The sequence below is a fragment of the Parambassis ranga genome, chromosome 15 (genome assembly GCF_900634625.1).
Source record: "Parambassis ranga chromosome 15, fParRan2.1, whole genome shotgun sequence".
Classification (NCBI taxonomy): domain Eukaryota; kingdom Metazoa; phylum Chordata; class Actinopteri; family Ambassidae; genus Parambassis; species Parambassis ranga.
This window is the reverse complement of record NC_041035.1, coordinates 12206984-12230879: the sequence shown is the minus strand read 5'-3', so window position 1 is coordinate 12230879 and position 23896 is coordinate 12206984. Positions and strand designations below refer to the sequence as shown.

Genomic DNA, 23896 nt, shown 5'->3' with positions numbered 1-23896 from the left:
AAACATCTTTTCTCAATTTTTTTTCATTGCTATAGAGTCAGACAATATAATAGGCACTATCCTGATGAATGACAATTTAGAAAATTGGCATAAATTAATTGTAAAGCCAACATGAATATTAAATCATCCACAAGAGGAACTGCCTTATGAAAAAACCCTGACGTGTAAAAGGTAAAGGCTGCCCCCTAGTGGTCATAAGAAGGATACAATCTGGCTGGTTTGTTGTTTATTTGAGAAAGACAATAAGGAAAACACCTTCTACCAGGATAATAGCAAAGTCCACTCACGGGCTCTGCCAAGAAACAATCTGCACTTCACTTTTTGCTTTGTGTTTTAATGCAAAATAATTCAGTATAGTCTTATAGAATACAAATTTCTTAAAAGAAAAATATAATAGAAAATATCATTTTCACTATCCAGATAATAGTAGTAATAATAATATTAATAATAATAATGAACTTTTTAAAGGAAAAATAAAGTTAAGAGTAAAAAAAGTCAAGTCAAGTAAAGTCAGAGTAGAGAAAGTGCCTATAAACACCTTTACTACAACCAGTGTGGATAAAGCAGTTTAACAGTTCTGTCATATCTGGAGGTCTTTAGGAATGAGTCATTTTTGCCGAAACATCAGTCCTTTACATTGCATACCTCTGGGTCCATTCTCTAGCTACCTTGTTGTACCTGACAAGGAAGAACAAAAACAAAACAACACTGTGTAAATGGACGGTTGTTCAAGTTTTTTCACATTTTAGTCCTCTTCAGCTTCCATACTCACTTTTGTCTGTCTGATTTGTAGGTGTGTGCAATGTCCGGGACAAGTGGATCATCTGGGTTTGGGTCACATAGCAAGGAGCATATGGATAACAACACTGGCAAAAAAAAAAAACATTCATATAAGATTACATTTCAAAAATATTTACTCTATATAGTAAATTCACCAATTAAATACAGATGGACAAGCTTCAATTTCATATAAATTAATATATATATCTTATATCTCAAACATCACTCCTCAAATTGTATAGTACAAAAAAAAACTATGCAGTTTCATAGTTGTGGGACTAAATGCACACATGATGTAGATATCCATCTTTAAATAATCAACCCCAAAAATCTTGTTACACCTTTGTTACTACTGGTGTACTCAGTAATTCTTCCAAAATATTGTCTCATATATTCAATGAACAGCATTCTAATTTACTGTTGTGCTGACATCAAATTTTTGTTCTACAGTGCTGCTGGGATCTACTATTATATATAATAGTAGATAGTATATATACTATATAGACAAAGTGTAGAAGTTACCTTTTGATACTGTGAGTGCAGGTGACCACTGTGACCTTAAGATGTCCAGGCAAATGCTGCCATTGCTGTTTATATTTGGGTGATAGATTTTTGTTGTAAAGGCAACCTATAGGAATAACATAACAAGAATCGGTTAAAAAATTACATTATTGCTTAATCATTGGCTCCATATAATGCCAGAGACCAGCTGATGCAAAATGCTTGTTGCCAGGTTGATATGTACCTAAGGGTTAATAAACTCTAAAGATAAATAATCTTACCTTTGGGGGTTTAAAGGGATAGTCAGTGGGGAAATGGACAGAAAGGAAGAAGACTCCCCCTTGATATGGACTGTCAGCCTAAAACAGACAGGTACAGTTTTGTTAAAGTATACCTGATAATTGTGTCTCAATAATGCCATGGGCTTCAGAGAAACATTGGGATAGAGTGTGCCAGTCTGTGCTCTCCATACAGAATAGAAAGGGACGTGAAGTCAACATAAAACACTATTGTCTAAAGATCCAGAAGCTTGTTTTTTTTAAAAAAACCCAGGAAACTAATCCAGAAAAAGCTCACCGGTCCCATGATGGTAGCTTGCCAGTGAAACACTAAAGGACACAAAGATAGAGAAACACCATGTCAAAACATTATTACCAATCCACAGAGCACGAAAGGTACAATACTTATTTCAAATGAACAGATTACAGGAATAAAAGGAGGAAAATTACAGGCTTACATATATATATATGTTATTACATGTTATTCTCTAACTTACTGTCATCCCCTGAAGGTCCTGCTGAACATGAAGCTGGAGGGTCCTTCTGTAAATCACTCAACTCCTGTGCAAATACAATTGAATTTAGAGTCTGGCAGCATTTGTAGCATTGCAGAACATTGTTTAAAAGAAACATATTTTTTACTCCTTCCAAAACTGTTACCGAATAGCTGAAAACTGTCTACAAACACTTCCGATTCATAGGAATGCAAAGAACAATTTAACTTAAAAGTGCTTCCTCATGGCTAGTTCTCTAGGCTGTTTTGCTAGCAGCAAAATTAGCTTAAGGTTATGATTCAGTTGTTAAACAGCACTCCATGATATCCTCAACGTATCACAGCATTAGACTTTGACAGGATTGGAAAGATTGATTCTGTTGGTGTTCCGATTGTTTTTTCAGTTTTCCGGTGTCTTTAAAGGCGGTGACAGGCGTACACCCAACAAAATGAGGCTAATGGAAAGGGTAGTCAATAAAAAGTTCAAGTGATTAGCTGATAGCTTCTGGTGTAAATAACTTGCTGGTAGTATACAATGTCTTACTAATTGTTCAACTGTCGTCAGAAAACAAAACGTTGATACAGTTAGACAACCAACCAGCTACGTTAGCAAAAATGCTATTAGGTGAATCGCTACCGTCCTACCGACGTTTCCGCATCGCTCCAACCTGTTCGGTACATTAAACAAATTTTAAAAAGACGGTTATTCTTACCTTCTGTATTCTTTTCAAAGCCATGTCAACTCTTTCAGGAAGATTAGGGGAAGCTACAGTGGTGACTTCAACAGCTGTCAGCTACAGCGACGCTCACTTTATGCCGACTGGCTGATATTTGTTTTGACAAACTGATTACTTCTTTTGTTTCCGCGTTTTTGTTAGACGAGGAAGAATAGACCAGTGCATTGTGGGTATTGTTGTTTTTTTTAAGCCGATCATCTTAAAGGGACAGTTCAACGAAATATTGGGGCACTGTTTAACATGATTTGACCAGCGACTCTATTAGGATTAAAGTTAGCTTAATGTAAATTATTTTGTTTAAGAACATAGCAGATAGGCCATAATGTATAATGTAGAATATTAAATTCATAATATTATTTTATTAGTTTGTTTTACTTTAATTATGGATACTAAAGGAGGTTATATGCTTATTTAATCACATTCAGGCCTATTGTGCAACTGAGTATTATGTTATTCTCTGCATAGGTAAAATATGGAAATTGAATGTTAGATTACAAAATACAATATTACACAAGTAGTACAAAATAGCAATAAACATAATAAAAATGAATTTAAGAAAATAAAAAACAAAAAATAAACTTTGCATAAAGCATCTACAGAAAGCTTTTTTTGCTTTATTTAATATCTAAATCTAGTGAGGTATATCCTTAAGATCTCATATAGCACCAATATTCTTTCTACAGCTAACTGGAAGCTATAATCCTATAACAATTGTTGGCACAGCAGCATCCCTGTTGGGTGGAGAGGATTTATTGGCATGGTGGGAAAACTAAATGGATCAATCGATCATTGCTTAAGGCATAAAGGTGTTTCTTTACACCTTAATAAAAGTTTAATATATATATTCTTAGATGATAAATGGCTGATACAATTATTGGCCTAAGTCCATTTAAAACCCACATTATATATCTGACTTAGTTTGGTATCATTCAGTGAATATTCTGTACAGTAATTTGCAGGATTAGATGATTTGGCCTATATCATACAAAGGGTTGAAAGAGCTCAGTGTCAATCAAACAAATGTTATTTAGTTCCTATATCATCACAGTCTGAATCAGACTAAAAATGATCAAAAGCTTTTAAATTTACAGCACACTAACAGATGACTATCATGACATATGATAAGGAAACAAAGAAAGTAAGGCAAAGATGGATATTAGCAGGGTTGAGACATCTATTGCTGTTTGGATTAGTAGTCTATTATCAAGTTGTTATGGCAGCACACTCATGGTGTTTATACATAACTGTAATTCTGCAGCTCACAGGGAAACACACAGTGGACTGCATGTTTGGTCAATGTTGCATGGAGTCCCTGAGAGAGCCAAAGGGAAGGAAGGACATAAACCAAATAAACATACAGACATCTCACATAGTGAGAGGAGACACATCTGTCACCTCTTTACGCCTGGACTATTGCATACCTCCAAGCCACAGATTGCAGCAAATAAGGAGAGATTTAGTGCTTATTTGTGATAGACTGGCCTACAAAATATGCAAAACTGACTTAGTTATTGAATGTTATAATCATGGTGATTATAAGGGTACAGTGACTTCTCCATCTATTGGGTCATGCAGTATACATCTAATGAATCTGACATGAGAATTTGTGGGACCTAATTTGGTAGTCTACCAATTAACTTGGATACCTTTAATGATGTGTGAACACATAGACTCACAGTGAACCGGTCATTAGTTCATAGTGAGTAGTAGCATGGATTGCATGCTACATGGACTGCATAATTAATGCATTAAATCACCATTTAATGCATAAAAGTATTTCATAATAGTAAGCCAAGCCTACAGTCATTCACTAAAAAATAAAACCATATCGCTCAGATCTCGACAAGTGTTTCTGGAGGAATACACGATGCAACCTGTGCAATAACCCGACACCTGTGTCTCATCTTGACCTTTTGTAAAGATTGTAGGTGTCCAAACATAAATTTACTGCAGGTCTATTTTATCGTGACTATAGCTTTCAGCACATTACTGCAGTGCATAGCAGCACAATCTGAGCAGAAAAAATAGTAGTATGTCTCCAAAACTGGTTGTAATTTATTCCTCACACGCGATTGGTCATAGATCGATGCGCGCTCACGGCGCTCCGAGGCGGCGTGCCCGTGCTTTCTGAGCATCGTTTGGAGAGGAGGAGAGGAGAGACTGAGACAGAGACAGAAGGCTGTACCACACCAAGTGTCCGCCGAATGTCTGCCTCTTCACGCTGCCAATGAATACCCCTCGCATTCCTATGTCTGCCAGTTGACATACTGAACGCGAAGGACCAGGCTTCCACCCCTGTGAGGATTCAGGAGTCCTATAGCGGGCTGCGTGTTTTTTCCAGGTAAGCCCACCCCTTCGTTCGTCTTCTCCTCCGGTGACCGATCGCTGTGTTTTCTGTGTATTTACGCGCTGTTCGCGCTTTAAGACGAAAGCGGACGCGGGCGTTTTGCGGTAGCTGTCCAGGGTGCTAGAACGGGCAGTGGCTCGTGGTCAGAAAAAACACAGCGTGTAGTGGAGCTAACGGCGCCGCGTTCAGAGCAGGTTACATGACTTTGCTGTTTGAACGCTATAGGCTATTTAATGTTGCAGACTAAACCTCCTAAGGATGTCGTGTGGGTGTCGTAGGGGGGGTGGGGGTGCTAGGGAAAGGGGGGGGGGGTGTAACGTGTATAACATATCCGTTACAATAGCACAGTCTTGCACATTTTGACTATGGCTGCTCTATGCATGTATCTAAGCTGCATTATAAAGGAGCCTACCTCCTCCAGGGACGGCGTGTTGTTTTACTGCATCTATACCGCTGACGGTGTCCGGGTCTTCACCTCACCTTATCTTCATTTTGTAATCTTAAGATGCGTCCATACCGTGCTTAAAGAGCCATTTGATGTCAACAAACGGCAACAAAAAGGTTATTACAGTTGCAGGCACTGATGCACAATGAGTCCAAGTGACAAGAAATTGATAGTAGGCTATGGCACCTACTGCTGCTTTGAAGTTGAACTCTGGCCCCATTCACTTGGGGGAAAAAACATTCAACCTGAAACCATACCTTGTTTATAATCAGCATGCCTTTCTTGAAACAATGTCCTTGTCAAGACCTTGTGCAGCTGAATTGATCCTCTACACATCTGTTCCATCTGACTGTCACATAATGTTGAGACATGATGCAAGTCACAAGTTATGTAATTAGTTGTCATCATAGAAAAGGTAAGGACAAGTCATGTTCGAGCTCGGATGTTCTTCTGATGGACCTAAAATATCCTTTCTGTCCACACCAGGAGCACCTGACATTTTCTGTGGCAGATCTACTCACTGGATCATGGCACAGACCAACAGCAGTGGGCAGGGGACCAATGGGGTAGCGGATGAGTCCCCCAACATGATAGTGTACAGAAAGGTAAGGCAGCTGCTATTTTTAGTGTATGTGTGTGTATCTATGCATGATACAGAGAGAGAGAGAAAGAGCGTGAGTGTGTGTGTGTGTCCTCTGTTGCATCAATTTACTTGACGATGAGCTGTGCAATGGAAATTGTTAATACTAATGGAAAGACAGTGTTCTTGTGCCATGGTTGATTTAGGGTTGTAATTCTACATCAGCTTGATGGGTGCATAGAAAGAGCATGCAATCTTTCTCTCATAACATACATGACATGCAGAGTTACAACCCTAAATGGTGAGACAGGGTGGCTTGCATGGACACATTTAAAGCATCAGCTTTTACTGCTAATATGTTGGAGGATGGTTTTTTAACTGACTGACATTAATGAAACCAAAGGGAAGCCAAAGGCCTTTTATCCATTGCTCATTACGCTGTTAGTGGTGTATTTCTTCACTTTTAAATCTCTTCCTACATTAGAGAATAAGGAAAAGGGAAGGAAGGAAAACGGCCCACTGCTGAGACACCTTAAGCCTGCACTGCTGTAACATTAAACAGATTAATGAGATAATAATCTGCAGGGAAGATAACATTTGTTTACTTTGAGGCTTGACATTCAATTATAGTTTTTTTTATAGAAACTTAAAGATATACAAGGTTATGTGCACTGCTTCTTATGTGCATTGATTTAGTTGAGATCTTGTCTTCGTTCTGGACAAAAACAGCAAAGCTAAATTTAAGATTAACCTACAAATAAGCCATTTAGAAAATTGCTTTTGCTACCACCAGGAGAGGAACTCTGATCCCTGGTGGCACTGCTGTTGTCTAATAGCCTTTCTGATCTATTTTACTGTAAAACAGGAGGCATAGTCCATTTCTTTCAAACTAAATCCAATGCTTAATGCTGACTTTATGTGCAGCTGGATTCTTTTTTGAAATGTTATCATCTTATGCACACAAGCATATCGTTGCCTGTTTCGTCTTAAAAATACACCAGTGAAGTGATCATTTTCTTATGATACTTATGGATGACTCAAGCATTGAGTGAATTTCTTCATCTCATTCTCCTCACCCATCAGCAAGTGCTCCCATTCTATCTGCGACAGCTTCTGCACACTGGGAAGAGGATACGCTTAGCATGATATCATAGATTGAAGGTCTTTTATAGCACTCACAGCGTGTTAGGCAATATTATTGTCAGTGTGGGACAGGACTTGCTGGAAGTGTTGCTGTGTTGGTAGCAGAAAAGAAGGCTTGCAATTTTCAGTATCTTCTCAATGCATGATTCAAGAAATGTAGATGGTGCATTAATTAGGCCACATATACAGGGATGTCACTGTTTTTGTAGATGTAGATGCAGCAACACAGTATCAATATATGCAAAAGCACAAAAATCGGTTTGATCCTGTGTGCGTCAAATGTTGTCTTAAGGTGCTATTTTGTTACATGGAGTGCATCTTCCTGCTATTGATTTGCAAGCCCTGTGGTTTTATGAAAAATATGTCCATTATGCATAAATAAGCAAAACCTGTGCAGCATTTACCATTAACCTACTACACTTATATCTCCAACTTGAATGCAGGAAGAATTTCAGACTTTTAAAACCAGGTTCTTCATTTATTTGCACCCGACCACACATGGCCGCAGACTTGGCTCTGCACACTGGCTGACCTAGATAGATTGCAGAATGAAAGACGGGCAGCGAGGATGAAATCGTGTTTCTGGAGTGTGTTAAATTCAAACTGCCACTGCAACAGCACTGTCTGTGGAGACATGTGGATACCGCCAGGATGAACAGGTGCCCCAAACGCTTTTCAGATGAAGATGGTTTGGCAGAGGTGCAACAACCTACATTGACTGGGCCACGCTAAGATGAGCTCAATTCTCAAGTGGAAAACATGGTTTTATGCTGCTCACACCTCGTGTACAGCGGTAACAGAAACACACAGTGGAAATGCTGTACTATAAAATGTTGATAGTGAGCAACTGGCCACATCTACTCAATAGCTGACTATGTGCTAGTAGTAGTAGAAGGATTATGTAATATGAGCAGAGGGAGTTTTATGGTTGAAGACAGCAGATAGTGGTTTGATAGTCTTTCCACAGGGAGAAAAAAACATATCCTTTTACTCTCAATCTTCCTTTCTCTGTGGTCCACCCCCTCCACTCCTGTCATTAATGTCTAATGAAAATGGATGGGTGAGATGAGGTGTTGACCTGCTTGTTGTTTCAGAGATGCCTGTTTTCTTCAAGGACACGTGCACACACACACAGGCACCTTGCATCAATGCATGTATATAGATGTACTGAAAATGAAGTGTTTAAATGCTTTAATGTGTAGAAAAAAACAACAAACACACACACACACACACACCTGTGGTTTTGTGATAAAAGAATCTTTCAGTGCTGCGGACCCTGAAATTTTTGAAGTTTACCCACAGTATGAATCCAAACAAGACACTAACAAGTAATATGTCAATACATCTCCACTGTGTCAGAAATGCCAATAGAATGTTCAATAGGGGGGTTGAATGGATAAGCATTGTATGTTTGATGATTAGTAACCATGTAAAACCCTTTTTAATTTCTGGCTGCTCACACATTAAACACATCAGGCATAAATCATGTGGACCTGGGCGTGTGTGTGTGTGTTTTTTTTTCATGCTTGCTCACACATGTGCACCATAAATAATACTGTGATGCATGTGTGAGCATGTGTGTGCACCGTATGTAGGGCGAATGTTGCTAAGAGAGAGTCCTGAATTTTTTATGGAAGCCTAAAACAGCTCCGGTTCATAACCACTCACCATACAGGGAGGAAACATCTTCTCTCACCAGCCACAGCTTTGTGTATGCTAGGGTCTCTAAATCTGTGTGAGTGTGAAATTTGTAATCCAGCATACACGAACTAAAGCACAGTGTTTGGGCTTTTTCAGTTTTTAGTGTCACAAGAGAAAATGTGACATTTTTCATTTATTCACCACATAAAAATTGTCAGAGCTTTTCAATCAGTGCAGCAGAAATCTTCTCCAGGGGTGATTTAAAGTTCATTGCTTAGGGTGAAAGTCGATTTTGAAAACATAGTTTATGATTTATATTCTCCACCTCGTACATTTACAATCCTAATCCAGCAATTACGGCGCATACAAATAACTTCATTGTAGAAGGTTGTATCATCGCCACTGTCAAAATGTCTACCACTGATCTTTTCAGATCACATGAATACAAAGGATGCTGTTGGATGGATGTATACATAAAGCAAGATTTGTTCTTCTGGCAGTCAGTTTTATTTTTTTCCGAGTAAGGACATGATGAGACAGGATACACAAAAGTGTATTTACTTTACCTGTTTTGCATATTCATCTGAAATAGTAACACTATGCATGTAACAAGAGCTGTGTAACTGACCTCTTTTGGCATTGGGCTCCGGACTTATCAATCACCGTATTACACCGTTTCATTTGTAGCTTAACTTTGAGGTGGTTTCTATAAAGAGAACATTGCTTTACAACAATACCTGGATTTCTTTGAGTGTCTATAAATATGTGATTTTAAAGGGTTCCAAATAAGATTAAAAAACACCATAAAGACTGCATTACTGCTTGCAGTAAAAAGGATCTTCCTCTGTGAGCAGTACCTGACAGCTGAGGCACCAGCCCACTCTTATTTACATCTGAGCTGCCGATGGCTATTCAGTAATTGTTCTTCTAGCAGCCAGCTCGAATTGGCTTCTATCTCCGTGCTATTAATCCTACACTGGATGTGTACTGTGTTTTTTTCTGCTCCATTTTCCCCATTGAACACATACAGTACAATATTATTATTTATTCTTCTTCAGTCAAAGTAAGGGATGGCTGCGTACATATATAGTAATACTATACACCGGGACACAATTGGGCCTTGGTATTATGTCCAAAAGACAGTGATGCCAACATGAGATCTTATTGTTTCTATACACTGCACTACTCTACAGGGCATCATGTAAACAAATTCTGGGTGTTTATGGCAAACCATCCATTAGCTATACCTGCTTAATCCTGTAAAGGGTCACAGGGGAGCCTGGGGCTTCTCCCAGCTGGGACTGAGTGAGTGAGAGGCGGGATACATCCTGGACAGATTGCCAGTTATTTATAAACAATAACGAGTGTTAAAAAAAATTACAGCCTTACATAAAAGGTAATTAATGTAACTCCAATCTAGCTCCATCATTTAAAAAACAATCTGTCCCTGGTGAATATATGCTTCAGTCTGCTACATTTTCCAACACGTATGTTCCAACTAGCATTGGAACTGTGCAGTTCTGTTTTTAGAACGCTCTCAGCCCAAAGTGGAATTGTCGGAGAATAATGACAGTCAGTGGTCAGGCCAAGTAATCATTAACATTTTCTTACGAGCGCTCCTTTTCATGATGTTGGCATTCTCTGCGTCTTCCCAGCTTCTTCAGGGATTTCTATCTTTCACACATTTGAAAAGGGTGTTGAAGCTGCAGTGTTCCCCTTAGTAAATCTCCCTAATGTAGTAACAAACAAACAGAAATAACAAATAGGGCAAAGGTATTAGTGCATGCTATTGATTTTTCAATTGATTAAATGCTTGTGTACAAGAGATCATTTTGCAAGAACAAGACATTCCCTCTCCTCTGCATCAAAGCAACACAGCATTAATACAGTATTGTTGGACGGTGCAGAGCTGCACCCATTATTAATACTCAGTCTGGGACTGCAATACATTAAACACAGAGTTCCTCACTGAATTTAAGCCTAATCTGCATGTGTTAAACCTGCCCTATCATCCTGCTCTGCTATTGATACAATTTCCCAACCATCTTACATTGTTCATGAGTCATAAAGCAGAGGGAATGGAATACATTTTCAGCTTTTTCTCAGTTAAGAGCCGGATTGAAGGGTTCTCGTACCGCCTGTCTCCCTCAATCTGCAATCAGAAGATCACTAAGACCGAGAGAAACAGAGAAACAGGGGGGGTGACGTGGGGCGATCTCTAATTGCCAGATCAGATGAAAGTCTTTGTGTGTGTGAAGTAAGGCTCTTTGTGCGCCGGCTTGCCAGCCAGGCGATTTTTCTCCTTTCCTGTATGAAAACATGCATGTTCTTTTTCCCACACACTGTTGAGGAAAAGTGTGGGGGTGTTTGATGGAAAATTGGCATTTCTAGCTTCGAGCATTTCAAGCTAATCCGTTTTCCTGTATTTGCTGACGTCAATACTAAATACCAATTAAAGGGGTCGGCATTGGCAGCACATGCTGCAGTCAATAGTAGCGTAGTGCTGGAATCTGATCATACTACTGAGGCTAAGATAATCCACCCATGCCGTGTTGTATTCTGTCACAAAGCAATGTATAGCTGACTCATTCTCTAAATACCATAAGAGACTGCAGGCTTTTTACAGTTTATGTAGGCAGTTCGTTGTCTTCAGTCCTACTTTTTTAGTTTGTAGTCAAAACTTTAAACTGACATTGCAGATCATTTTTATATAAAAGCCTGTTTTGGGCAGTCAGACATGTCTGCATTTTCTTCGAACTCTCAGAAGGATATAACCCATTCCTTTAGTATAAGGAGTATTAAATGATACAGTCATCCAATACCACAGTCTCAAGGGCTTATCACACAAGAAGGTCAATAAGGTCATTGTGGCAACAGTGGATAATGCTCCTACTTACAGTGTGATGAAAAAATAGTCTGTTAAATTGAAATGGTGCAGAGAGAACCTGGAAGACGAGGCCTTAGAAAGCAGCTGTCACCACAAAGAGGACTTCTGACAACATTCACAACATGGGTTTGACAGATTGACAAAAAACACAGCAGTGCATTGGCACGGAGCTGGATATCTCAGAGAAACCTGTCCATGCATTTATCCTCAACGAACTGCAAATGACCAAAGTGCTCACTAGAAGCTCAGCACAACATGTCAAACGACAAGCTGCCATTTTTAAGGCAGAACCATAAAGACTTCTTCAATAATTTATAACCATGGACGAAACTTGTTCTCACCACTTCTAACCAGATATGACTTGACATGCCATTTAACCCTAATATTGTCATGGAATTCTGTTTCTTTTATTTGGCTTATCTTGTACATTGGTATCAGTAATAGTACACAAAACCAGAGTTTTTTTGACAGCTCTGAGAAGACAGTGAACAGATACTCGGGCATTGCTCGAAGCTCTGCCCTCTGTGTATGTCTGCCACAGCTGGAGACTTTAGTCCTGTCTGTTGGGGTTATATAACGGTCTAAGGAAGCGCGGGCATTGCGATAGAGGCTGACTCAGGCATTGCCTCTGTCTGGTCATTTAATTCCAGCTCAACATTTAGCCAAAGATTACAGGAGTGGCCTGGCCAGAGCTGTAAATGAATTTTCTGTCATATCCAGTGTGAGGTCTTTATGGGGACAGATATGCTTTAAAAAAAAGAACAAATGTGAAGCAGAATCAATCAAAACGTATTTATATAGCACCTTTCATACAGAATACTGTAACACAAAGTGCTTAAGAACAGACAGGAAGGCACATTTATCTGAATTCTTTACTCTATTTCTTGTCTTTTAACACATACTTGGTAAGTGTCTGTGTGTCCTTGTTCTCTCCTTGTTTGTATCTCTGTCTCTCCTCTCTGGACCTTCCATCACTAGAAACGCCATCTGCATCTAAACTGTGTCCATGCAGTGTGTACTTCTTACTACAGTCATTTCTGGTGAAGGCTCACTTCTTCCCACACACTGTCTACAATGTCTAAATTCCCATTTGCCTGTTCATTTCTGTGTCTTTTGTCTGATTCTCGTTTTGCAGTTTTATCTCATAGTGATTTCTTACATACTTTAGCTGCAGTGCAGGTCTGATAAGTCCAGTATAATCATGTCATTTTAACATGTTTATTTTTTGCAGTGCAGCATAAATACATATTTGCTGTGACAAATCAATTTTGATAGACATCAGAGCCATTATGTGAAACATTAACCATGATAACCAATTCATCATGGCCTGAATTTTTAGTGCCAAATCTAAAATCATATTTGCATGTCATGAGCCTTCTAAAGTATACAGAAATAAGAAATATTGAGTATTCTTGTTTCTGTCTTTTTCTGTCTGCCTCAGACTCTCTGTCCCAACTTTTTCCATCTGTCTCTCGGTCTGGTGTTCACACTTTGCCTTCTCATTTCTCTCTCTTTTATCCCCTCCAACCCCCAAACTACCCCCCGCCTACTATCACAACCCCCTTTTGTTCAGTTTCAGCTCTTTGATGTTCTCATATACTCACAATATCACACTAACTTTTTCTCTTTGTCTCGCTTGCGCTGCCCCTGACACTCCTCTCGACCAGTAAAACATCCATCCACCTCTGTCTCTCCGTCTCCTCCCTCTTACATCCCTCGCCTCTCTTTGAAGTCATCAGAGCCCAAGTCAGAGCCTATGCCACTCCAGTCAGCTTTTATCCTCACACAGAGAAAAAGAGAGGAATGTATTTAGACCCTGCCAGAGCACAGTCATCTCTCCTCCTGTGTGAAATGATTCACTCTTGATTCATAGCTTTATTGGGATCTCTCTCTCTAAACAAACAGCCATTGGATGTGGCATTTTCCATCCAAATTGACTGTAACTGTAACTGAGAGTGCTGGCCTGATTGTCCCCCATGCAGTTCCATGCCCCCTTTTCAACAATGAGGAGTCGTTCTCCCAGAAGCAATCACGTCTTCAGTGATTAGCCTGCCTTGACTGAGTGCCAGTGTGCAAATCCAATACCAGTGCAATAATAAAAGTCAAACAGCAATTGTTCCAAAGGGTACATTTTCATATGTTTGAGACATTTTGCCAAACAGACAGAGGCGCACCTTTGTCAGAAACCATGCACATCTGAGCTCATCGCTCTCAGCTCACAGGTTGAAGTGCTCTGAGCCGCTTCCACCTGCAACCAACTGAGGCTCACAGCTTCATACCATTAGTTCAGCTTAGCAAGCACCGCAGCACAGCTTCGCTCTATAAACCTCAGGCGCCATCTTGAATCTACCCACTGCTGCTTTTTTCTTTTCTTCACTTGTTCAAGAGATAAAATAAAAATAATAATTATAATAATAAAGATTTGCAGTCAAAATTTTTGATAACAGTATTGTCTAACATGAAGTGTTAAAGTTTTAAATTACACGATTCTGTTTAAAATGTGATATAGGGAGGTAGTGTTAATGTTTAATTTAATTAATTATTGCATTAATGCATTTAATTTAATGTTAATTAGCTTAGCTTTGTGCTCTTGTACTTTTGTAAGGGTATGAGGCTATTTTATTTCCAGATGTTTGAATACTTGGAGACACAAATAATCATGGGATCTGTAAAGTTTTTGACATAAATTAGGTCTGGTTGAAGGAAAATGGGCCTCATTAAATGAAATGAATTAATGTTGTTTTCCTCAGGCAGCTATGTTAGATGATTAATCACAGTTATTCTGACATCGTTGCCAAAGAAAAAGCATATTTATTGCAAAAATACTGGCTGTCAAAATAGCTGTTTTCATCCGTGTTGCAGTATGACTAGATGTTTTTTCATTTTCATTTACACTGAAATATCTTATTAACTTTTAAATGTATTGCCATTAAAACTAAAGTCATATCTGCTATTGAACAGGGTCATCATCAGGTCAGACATTTTAATTTAATATTCATTTTCTACTTTGGTTTATGACCAGATACCTGCAAAACAGTTTTCCTAACCTCAGTCAAAAACATGTTTCCAATCCTATCTAGAAAATGATTTGCTACTAACAAACTGAGCATGCAGCTGGATTCTCTCACGATCTGAGATCACAAGCTCACCGCAGTTTATCTTGCCAGGCTTCAGGCTATGTGCTCATGAAGAATCCCAGGTGGTGATCTTTCCCTTTTAATGTGTTTTTGTCAGACAGCAAAGGTCGTCGACACACTAACTGCTAATTGCTAGCTTTCAGAGGTGCTGTGTCTTTGTTTGTTTCCTCTCTTGTGATTGATTGGTCTCATTGGTTGAAGCAAACTTGTAAGAGACAAATAATCACCTGTCGAGTATTTCGAAACACTTTCAAAACTTAATTTAGTTTGAAACATGATTGTGTGTTGTAGGAGCTGCTAGAAGATTCCTAGTTTATTTCAGTAACCACTCATCTATTCATCAGATAGATATCAGATAAGTCCTAACATCATCTCATCATCTGCTAATTAAGGCATAACATTCATGTGGACTGTACTAAATGGTTGCGCTTTCCGTTGCCCTCTGTTTTTTGCTTCTACTTTTGTAGCTGGTGGCTGTGCTGATTTGATCTCCATGACAACCACACCAGCAGTCTGTCAGATGCTATTATCTCAGACACTTCAACAATGTGTCCATACACCCCTAGCTAGCAAAGTGACAGAACACAAGTATTTGTGTGTGTGTGTGCATGTATGTGCATGTTTGTTTCTGCGGATGAGTGAACAAACATTCACAGACTTAGTGGAGTGCTGCTCAGTCCATGGAAGCCTGCACTGTCCGGTCTGAGTCTATTTCACCAATACCTTTCCATTATCTTTCCAGCTATCACCAACAAGACTGATCCTACATGTCTTGAATACTTTACTGCTCTACTTAAGCAAAAACAAACAGGTAGTTTAACTGAGCTACCTGTGGGCAATAGTCTGTATACCGAGCAGGAATCCAATTATTGCTTTTACTGCTGTTACACTACACAACACACCAATTACTTTCCACACTACACCTGCCCTACTGACCTGATTTGGCACCCTCAGACTCTTTTTCTCAAGAAGAAGAAAGAACTCAGTGGTCCCCATTTTGCCATCACAGGCTGACAAAAGTCCACAAACAAGTCTGAGTGGTGGCTATAAGTCTAGCCCTCCAGACCTTTAACCAGGAGGCTGGTGTTTGTGCCCCAGCGTAGTGCTTCATGACCCACTGTGAACATCCCTTTCATTATCATTTGGCGTTAGACATTGTTGCCGGTTTCTTTTACTATCTCTGTGGCCACTGGTTAGGTGATGTTAAAAATAAATAATGCTATTGTTTTTAAATCTGACTCCTTACCAGAGGCTACAAACTTGTCATTCATCCCTTTTAAATCAGTTTTTCTGTTTCCTCTCTGCTCTGCCTGTAAATCAAAGACTGGCCATTGTTAACAGTGTTTCTCATCTCCCAATAAAGCCCCATCACAGATGGACAATATCCACGTCTGTGAGATCCATGTGCTGCACAAATGATTAAAATCTGCTGCCCAGCCTTGAGTAGAATGAGAAAAGACAAGGTCAGGTTTAACAATGCATTTGAATTTGATGGGAAGTGTCTCTGTTCCTTGCAATGGACTGATTTGATATGTTGATATTAGCCTGCATCGTCTGTGTCAGCAAACTCCTATAAATGAGCTGGCAAGAGGATGTGTCAGGGTGAGGATGACAAGATTTGCCACTAATGAAGTTGCGCTGCATCGATGTATGAAACAAAGCCATTTATTTTTTCAAAAGTCTGATTTGTAACGTCCTGATCTTACCTGTCTGAAAAGTTGACAGTGATGTTATTCTTATTTTGACCTTTTTTCTATGTTGGTGCATACTCAAAGGCACTGTAGGTGTCTCTAAACCTGAAGTGTCTCCATAACTCTTAAATTGTCTGTCACGTTCAAAGCTTCAGCAAAGCCTATCGTCCATCATCCTTATTGCACTGTAGTTTAAGTGTCACCTTCGTCAAACAGTCTGCCCTTATCGGTTTATTGTCTATCCTGACTGGTGTGTCCTCTAAAGTGTGCATGTCCTGTCAAACACCCAGTCCTTGTCTCTCTGGTCTGCAGAGGAAGGCAGAAGAATGTCAGCCTGCCAGTATCCAGCTGCTTCTCTCTTATTGGTATTCGGGGCACATATAGCCGTCCTGAGTGTCGGTTCCACGTGCCAAGGAGGAATGTGGGAAATGAGGAGATGGAGAGAGGAGGAGGAGAGGAGTGAGGCCCCTCTCTCTCATGTTATCTGGACCTAAAAATAGACAGCGTCTTCTCTTCTTTTCTATTCCCAGCGCATCTCTGTTTTCAAACCCAGCCTTCCTCCCTGTTTCTCCTTCTCTGTTTTTCTCTTATCCTTCTCATCCTCTTCCTCATCACACTCTTTGGTCTACGTAAACATGCTCTCTGGTACCCAGTCATAAGTATCGGTATCCTCAAGTGTAAAGTCAGACAGTTTGGACACTGCTAACAGGCCTGCCTTGATGACTGATTAGCTATAGGGGTGATTTCATTTAACACTACAGTATTCCCATGGTCAGACTGAACTGTTTAATAGTCAAAAAACAGCATGATTATCAAATGCTAAGTACAAATCCCCTGAGAGTCAACAATCCCTGATTGCTAATCACACCAAGACTCTTCTTCTTTTATTGAATTAATTTTAATAGTTTGTAATTGTGGCTAATCAATAGCTTGCTTTTTGTTGTGCATTTTGTCATATCAGTATAGCAACAATTAGCAGGAGGATCAAGAGTTAAGGTGATTTAGGGAAGACATTTTACGCAGTACGTCTGAAAAAGTAATGTGACTTTCTTCTTCTAATTTATGTTAGCATGCTGCTTGAGTGATGAAATCATGGTAGGTGGGCAGGAGGGATATGGGCTTTCAGTGGATTATGTTCTAGCACATGGCTAACCTTGGCTTAGTCATCGCGCCCACTGCCCGCCCACCAAGAAGATGAGAGTGAGAGAAAGAGAGACCGTGAGAGTAAGTGTGAGATACAGCCAGAGAGAGGCCTTGCCCTTGGAACAGTATCTCACCAGCAGCCAGGAACACCAGAACATAGTAGATTTAGAGATAAACAGGAAGAGGTCAGCTGAATAGTGGACAGAAAAGCAATAAAGGTCAAATGCCAAGAGATGGATGTGAAACAAGCATGAATGAGGGATTGTGTATATTTTCAATTCATGTTCACATTCATGTTTATTTTAAAAAAAAACAGAGTGCAAAATTGTCTGATTGTAATGTGTCTCAGAATTATGCAAATACCACCTCAGAAGAACAACTTTTAACTTTCTTCAACATGCTATTTATTTAGCAAAAAATGAGTCCAAAAAGACAAAAAATACATGTTAACAAGACTAAGTAGTAGCCAGGTGCTTCTAATCATCAGCCCTTGATGAACTAACATCAGCAGGTGTGCAGACGTTTATAAAAGCTGATGTTTTGGCAGTTTGCTGGTCATTGCCAGGTATAAGCAATGGAAGCAACTGTTGCTGCACATCAGTCTGAAAAAATTTGAATTCAATTTCTACAGTAGGAAAGGTTATTCACAAGTGGAAATCATTTGCCAATCTTCCCAGAATTGGATGAATTAACCCCTATGTCAGACCATATAATGCTCAGAAAATACAAAAAAACAAACAAACCCAGAGCTGCATGTCAAAGCCAACCATGAGCTCCTCCGTATACCACTGTATTCTAGAAGCAGATGTGAGGCCGTCTGTAAGACTGTTAAAACTTGGTTGAAATTGGATCATGCAACAGGAGAATGATCCAAAGCACACCAGCAAAACTACATCAGAATGGCTGACCTGGTGGGACCTCAAGAAGGTCCAACCAACAAATAACCCAAAACCATGATGAACTGAAAAATGTTGTGCCTTCAGTTTTGCTGAATAAAAAATGGGATGGTAAAAAAACATTATACATTGTTGTTCATCTGCTTTAGCTATATGAGCAAAGAAGAGCTGTAAAGTTTCAGACAGTAAAACTATAAAGCTGGGCTGAAAGATGGTAAAAGAGTCAGGGGATAATTTAATAAATATAAATGAATCCATTTTCACTGTGAGAAAGATATAATTAGAAACGCTGTTAAAGTTCTTGGTATTGTGACACCGCACTGGACAGAAGGTCAGAAATTGAAACTGCCATCTGTTGCACTTTTGTTGCTTGATGATAAACAAATCTGGTGCTCGTAGATCACACTATTGACAAAACACTTCGATCATCAAAACAGCATCAATCATATTTGAGCCTTTTTGTTAATTTCACTATAATGATGATGGCTTTATGTGACTTTAATCACACAGAGCTTCAATCTGCCCTGGAACATACAAGCATACTACACTCCTTCGGGACTTGTATGGTATTCTAAAATTTGCAGTGGTTGCATAAAGCATGAGATGGCAGAAACCTACTCCCTGGCAAGTATGGAACAAGGGCTACATTAACCGCAGCATGTCAAATGAGGATAAATGCCAGTGTTTTTTTTTCAGTGAACAAGCAAAGCTGGCTGACTACCTCTCATCCATGATTCAATGCTTGTCTCTTTCTCTCTAGTAGAGGGTTGTCCCTTGGGGAGGTAGATGTTGAGGAGTCAGGGGAAATATTGAATATCCTTCTGCAGCCATTCGCCAGGGATGTTTATTCTCTGGGGAAGTGAAGAGGAAGGAGGCAGTGAATTGTACAAAGCTGTAGAGGCTGATGAAAATACTGCAAAGAAGGGCACTGTGGAAGCATTGTTGGCAACCATCTGGAAAGCAGTCCAAATGAAACAGTGATAATACCATCTGCCCATCAAAGCAGATGACAAAACAGCAACTGCAAATTCTGCCGAGGTGCACAGGAATGTTTGAATCAGAGGAGGAAGCAATGAGCAAATAGCACACTGTAAAAGGTATTTAATGATGTTGGACATAAGGAGCCTACAGAAAATATTTCTTCCAACACATCTTCAAAGCTAAATCTTAAAAAAGACTAATCATCTCTTTATTTTAGCTTTTACTTATGATTGTACCTTTCTTACACCTGCAACTAGTTTGTTCCATCTCAACAACAGCAGGATCAAGTTTTCATTGGCTTAGACATGACACATTCCTCTGTGTTGCTTTGTTGTTGTTGTTGTTGTTGTTGAGAAGCTTCTTGCAGTTGGAATAAGTTTTGTCAGATGTGGAGAACTCGCCAAACCATCATCTGTTCCACAACCTAACCACATAGTATTAATGTTCAACCCTAACAATGACACTGCTAACTTTCATGCAAATATGAAGGGACACTCATGACAGGTCATGACGAAATGGTCCAAACCGCAGGCTTGGCCAGAACCCAACCACTCCACCACCATGTGCAGACTTTATGAAAAGTCCAGCTATATTTGTCAGCCACAGGGGAAACAGGTGAAATCTGGCCCATTATCAACCCATCATTCATGCATGGGAATGTTTTGAAATACATAAACAAACAGGTATAATCTATCAGAGCTGCATCTTTTACCTATAGGCCATAGCATCGGAATGAATGTGTCTGTGTTGCCCAACATTGAAAAAGTTTTGAAACTAACGATTCATTTTTTTCAATGGACCACTGTGTGTAAGTCCTTAAAACAATCAAATGTATAACAGTTTCTGGAAAAAACATGCCTTAGACTTTGGTGGAAATCTATGTAAAATAGATCTGCAAGTGGTTTATAAAGACAGAAATGCTATTGACCGGTTGTTTAATTACAAACATAATGTGCTTTGATGAGTAAAGATTAATATAAATGTAATTTCTGTTTATTTACAAGATACCCTGCAGGCCACATTTAACAGCTTTGAACAATCCAGAATTAATTTTGATTCAGGTTGATTAAGTTCAAATCAGTGAGTCACAAAATGAACTCTTCCTATTATTATTCAGATATAAAAACTTTGTTTATAAATATTGTATGAAAAAAACAGATCTGAGCACACAGAAAACAAAATGTCAGACAGGTAACCTCAAATCAATAACACCAGATACTGAATCAAAGATGTCCTTGTTTGCCTGCAAACATCACTCTCACTTTCATCCTTTAGAAAATCAGATGAAGCCAGTAAAAGGCTCTCAGTCACATTTCAAAGCTAAGGAGGCATCACATGGTTGACAACATCCATTTGTAATTATCCATATAAATCAAAGTCTGTTGTGAGAAAGCCATCTGTCCCTCACTGTCCATCATAGCCCTCGTATGATTTTACTACTACTACTGCTGCTGCTGCTGCTGCTGCTGCTGCGAGCTGGAGAGCTCCTCAGTGGCATCAGGTTTTTTCTTATCACAGTCCTCCATTATGGAAATAATGTAGATAGCGGTACACCACCAACTGGCACATTATGAAACACATTAATGATATTACGAGTGTGGAGAGAGAGAGAGAGGAGGCATCGAGGAGGAATAATTCTCATCTGAAAAATTCATAGATCTTTGCTGGAAAGATAAAGACGTGAGCTGCAAATTGCACTGAAGCACTTTGGGTTGCCAGGTTTCATTTTACTGTGTTCTTTGGGACGTGATGTTAATAGAGTTAACAGAAAATGAAGAATTCAGAAGATGGTGGGAACACATGCTGAGTGAAGAAACATCCTGAAGTGTGAAACAGTGAAGTGACATCAAAAAAAACAGATGCTCACATTTGACTGATGGTTCAATGGAGCTGGATTGTGGAACCTACACAAAGACTGAACTGTACTGATGAAAACAACCGAAGGCAAGACCTCAAACTGCAGATGTTGTTAATAATTACCAGCTTGCAGAATCTCACAGCATATAGAAATAAACCTCCAGCTTGGATGGAGTAATTGCCTTCGCTCCAGGCGGTGATCTCACCTTGACATCTGTTTCTCACGTTATGTGATCCTGGCCTGCAGTGAGGCAGACGCTTGTCTGTTCTCCATATTGGGTCTCCAATCAGTGTACCTATAGGATAAATGGATAAAGAAGTAAGCTGAGGGTTGCAAACTGTAGTTACAGAACACATCATTTATATTTTACACCTCTAGGGCATTAAACACTTGATGGTGAATGTGTTTTGGTCACTCTGGGCAACAGTAATTAATGCATCTACAATACAGTTCAGCATGAGATCAACTGAAAAAAACCTGCACAAAATAATACGAACAGATTCCAACTAAAAAATAAGAGCAACGTGCTGTCCTGTACACAGCATGCCCCAACACTGCCCCCACAACCACCATCTCTCTTTCTCTCTCATGAATGAGTGATGGCAAGCTGCCAAAGATGTCCTTGTGATAGCGGTCCCAGCCTGTGTTGCTGTGGAAACTCGTGTGGTAACCTCAGAGAGACTTGAGATTCATGGCGTCTATTCAACAACCTTCAGCATGAGCTCAATAACTTTCCTCACCTATGTGCGGGGTAATTTTATTTCAAAGGCCCGAGTGGTGTACCGCTGCACCAGAACAGGCACAGGTGTTGCTGACTAACTTTGCTTGTATTTTGGCAGCCATGCCTAAGAATATTTTGTGCTTGTTAGAGAACAGTTATCGTATTTAGTGCTAAAGTGCCAGTCATGCATAAAATTGTGGTTGTGACAACTAAAATTAAGAGAAATGATTATGAGCATACACTTCACCTGCCTTTGTTTTCCACACTATACTACAAGGAAGAGTATTTCTGTAGATCTAGCTCCTCTGTGAACCCCAAAATGAAACATTTCTGTTAAGATTTTATCTTTGCTGACATATTGCTATTGTATTGCTGTTAAATAAATGATTTCGGGGTGCATTGTTCCCTTAATGCAGCTATACTCTTAACATCTGATTTGTTTTTTTTCTCTGTGTTTGATCATAGTACACATACTGATACACATTTATGTGCAAAAGGTGTGAATTTGTTAGCTGGTCATTCTAGCTCTGGGTGATTTGGTAATTTTTATGATTTTTTATGACTTTTTATGCAGTTGTTGACCTTTGGATCTGATGTAGATTGTCTGAGGTCAAAAGAAGGAAAAACATGATCTCTCAGCCTAAACCACATGCTCTGCTTCATTCAGGGAGGCAAGGACTGCAGTTCAGCTGGAAATGAGATCATGAGACTGCAAAGACTGTTTTATCTAGTGGAGCTGTCATGCTATATAGCCACAGGTTCTATTCAGACTGTTCTCACACTGCCTGAAGCAGCCAGGATTTCCTCACCTATATTGATGTTGCACTTTTTAAAATTATAATAATTTTCTACTCCTGGGCGCATACGTTTCTATAAATATGTGTGTTTGCATGCATGTCTAAATTATGTGCATAATTGTTTTGTGCTTTGCACGTCATATAATGAAGCAAATGCGTATGATCATCTATTGCGTGTGAGTTAGTGTGATGCAGAGTTGGAAGGTATATCTCTCCATGTAGACACACTTGTTCTCAGATAACTCTGTCAAGGTAATTCCATTCTCCCTGTAAATCTAAGGCAGTAACTTTCACCCATCACAGAGCAGGCAGAGAGACCAAGGGAGGAGGGGGAGGAAGGAGTGAGAGGTGGAGGAGAAGAAGGAGAATAGCAACGCCTTTAATTTCCTCAGCAACACAGTTACATTTTTACATTTGTGCAGGCAGGCTGAACTCCATATGAGTTTTCAAGACAATCACCATTTAATTAAGTAAGAGGGACCATATAGAAATTGCATTGTCATGTATCATGGGTAGACTTTCCTTGATAAAAATACATCTTAACAGGTTGTTCAGTCTCCAAGACGCTTTGTACACGTTTGAACATTAATTTTGAATTAATATAAAAGAAGAAGAATTTCTTTCCAGCACTTAAATCTAGGTCAGGACTGAAAGTGTCTAGGAACTGTTGAAGAATACAAAGTTGTGTAACATTATCAGTAGAATGTGCCGTGTACAGAACAGTCAACTAATAAATTCTCCATTGCTCATGTGAAGGCCTCACTTCATGTGCCAAGGTCATTGTAGTTTAACTCAAGCCATGTATCACTAATACATTCGTCTGACCACAGAGATACCTCA

At 39.4% G+C, this 23896-nt stretch overlaps 2 protein-coding genes across 2 annotated transcripts in view; one reads left to right on the top strand and one right to left on the bottom strand.

Moving 5' to 3' along the window:
* Positions 1–313: 313 nt before the first annotated feature.
* LOC114447274 (ubiquitin-conjugating enzyme E2 D4-like) lies at positions 314–2926 on the bottom strand. The gene is made up of 7 exons (XM_028423444.1): positions 2766–2926; positions 2057–2120; positions 1858–1889; positions 1563–1640; positions 1303–1408; positions 773–866; positions 314–678 (listed from the first exon to the last, which is right to left on the bottom strand). The coding sequence occupies exons 1-7, from the start codon at positions 2787–2789 to the stop codon at positions 633–635; spliced, it is 444 nt and encodes a 147-aa protein (XP_028279245.1). The 5' UTR covers positions 2790–2926; the 3' UTR covers positions 314–632.
* Positions 2927–4943: 2017 nt separating this feature from the next.
* The window catches only part of rgs7a (regulator of G protein signaling 7a), a 40610-nt gene continuing 21657 nt past the window's right edge, over positions 4944–23896 (top strand). Inside the window, exons 1-2 of the mRNA XM_028423181.1 lie at positions 4944–5130; positions 6068–6186. Coding sequence (XP_028278982.1) covers positions 6109–6186 — 78 coding nt within the window. The 5' untranslated portion in view covers positions 4944–5130; positions 6068–6108. The remainder of the gene's footprint in view (positions 5131–6067; positions 6187–23896) is intronic.

What these genes read in the sequence shown, in the direction of transcription:
- LOC114447274 (XM_028423444.1), bottom strand. Translation starts at nt 2,789, where the DNA reads ATGGCTTTGAAAAGAATACAGAAG. An exon ending in AGGACCTTCAGGGGATGACA is followed by an intron (nt 1,890 to 2,056) that starts GTAAGTTAGAGA and finishes TGTGTCCTTTAG; the next exon opens with TGTTTCACTGGCAAGCTACC. An exon ending in AAGCTACCATCATGGGACCG is followed by an intron (nt 1,641 to 1,857) that starts GTGAGCTTTTTC and finishes TGTCTGTTTTAG; the next exon opens with GCTGACAGTCCATATCAAGG.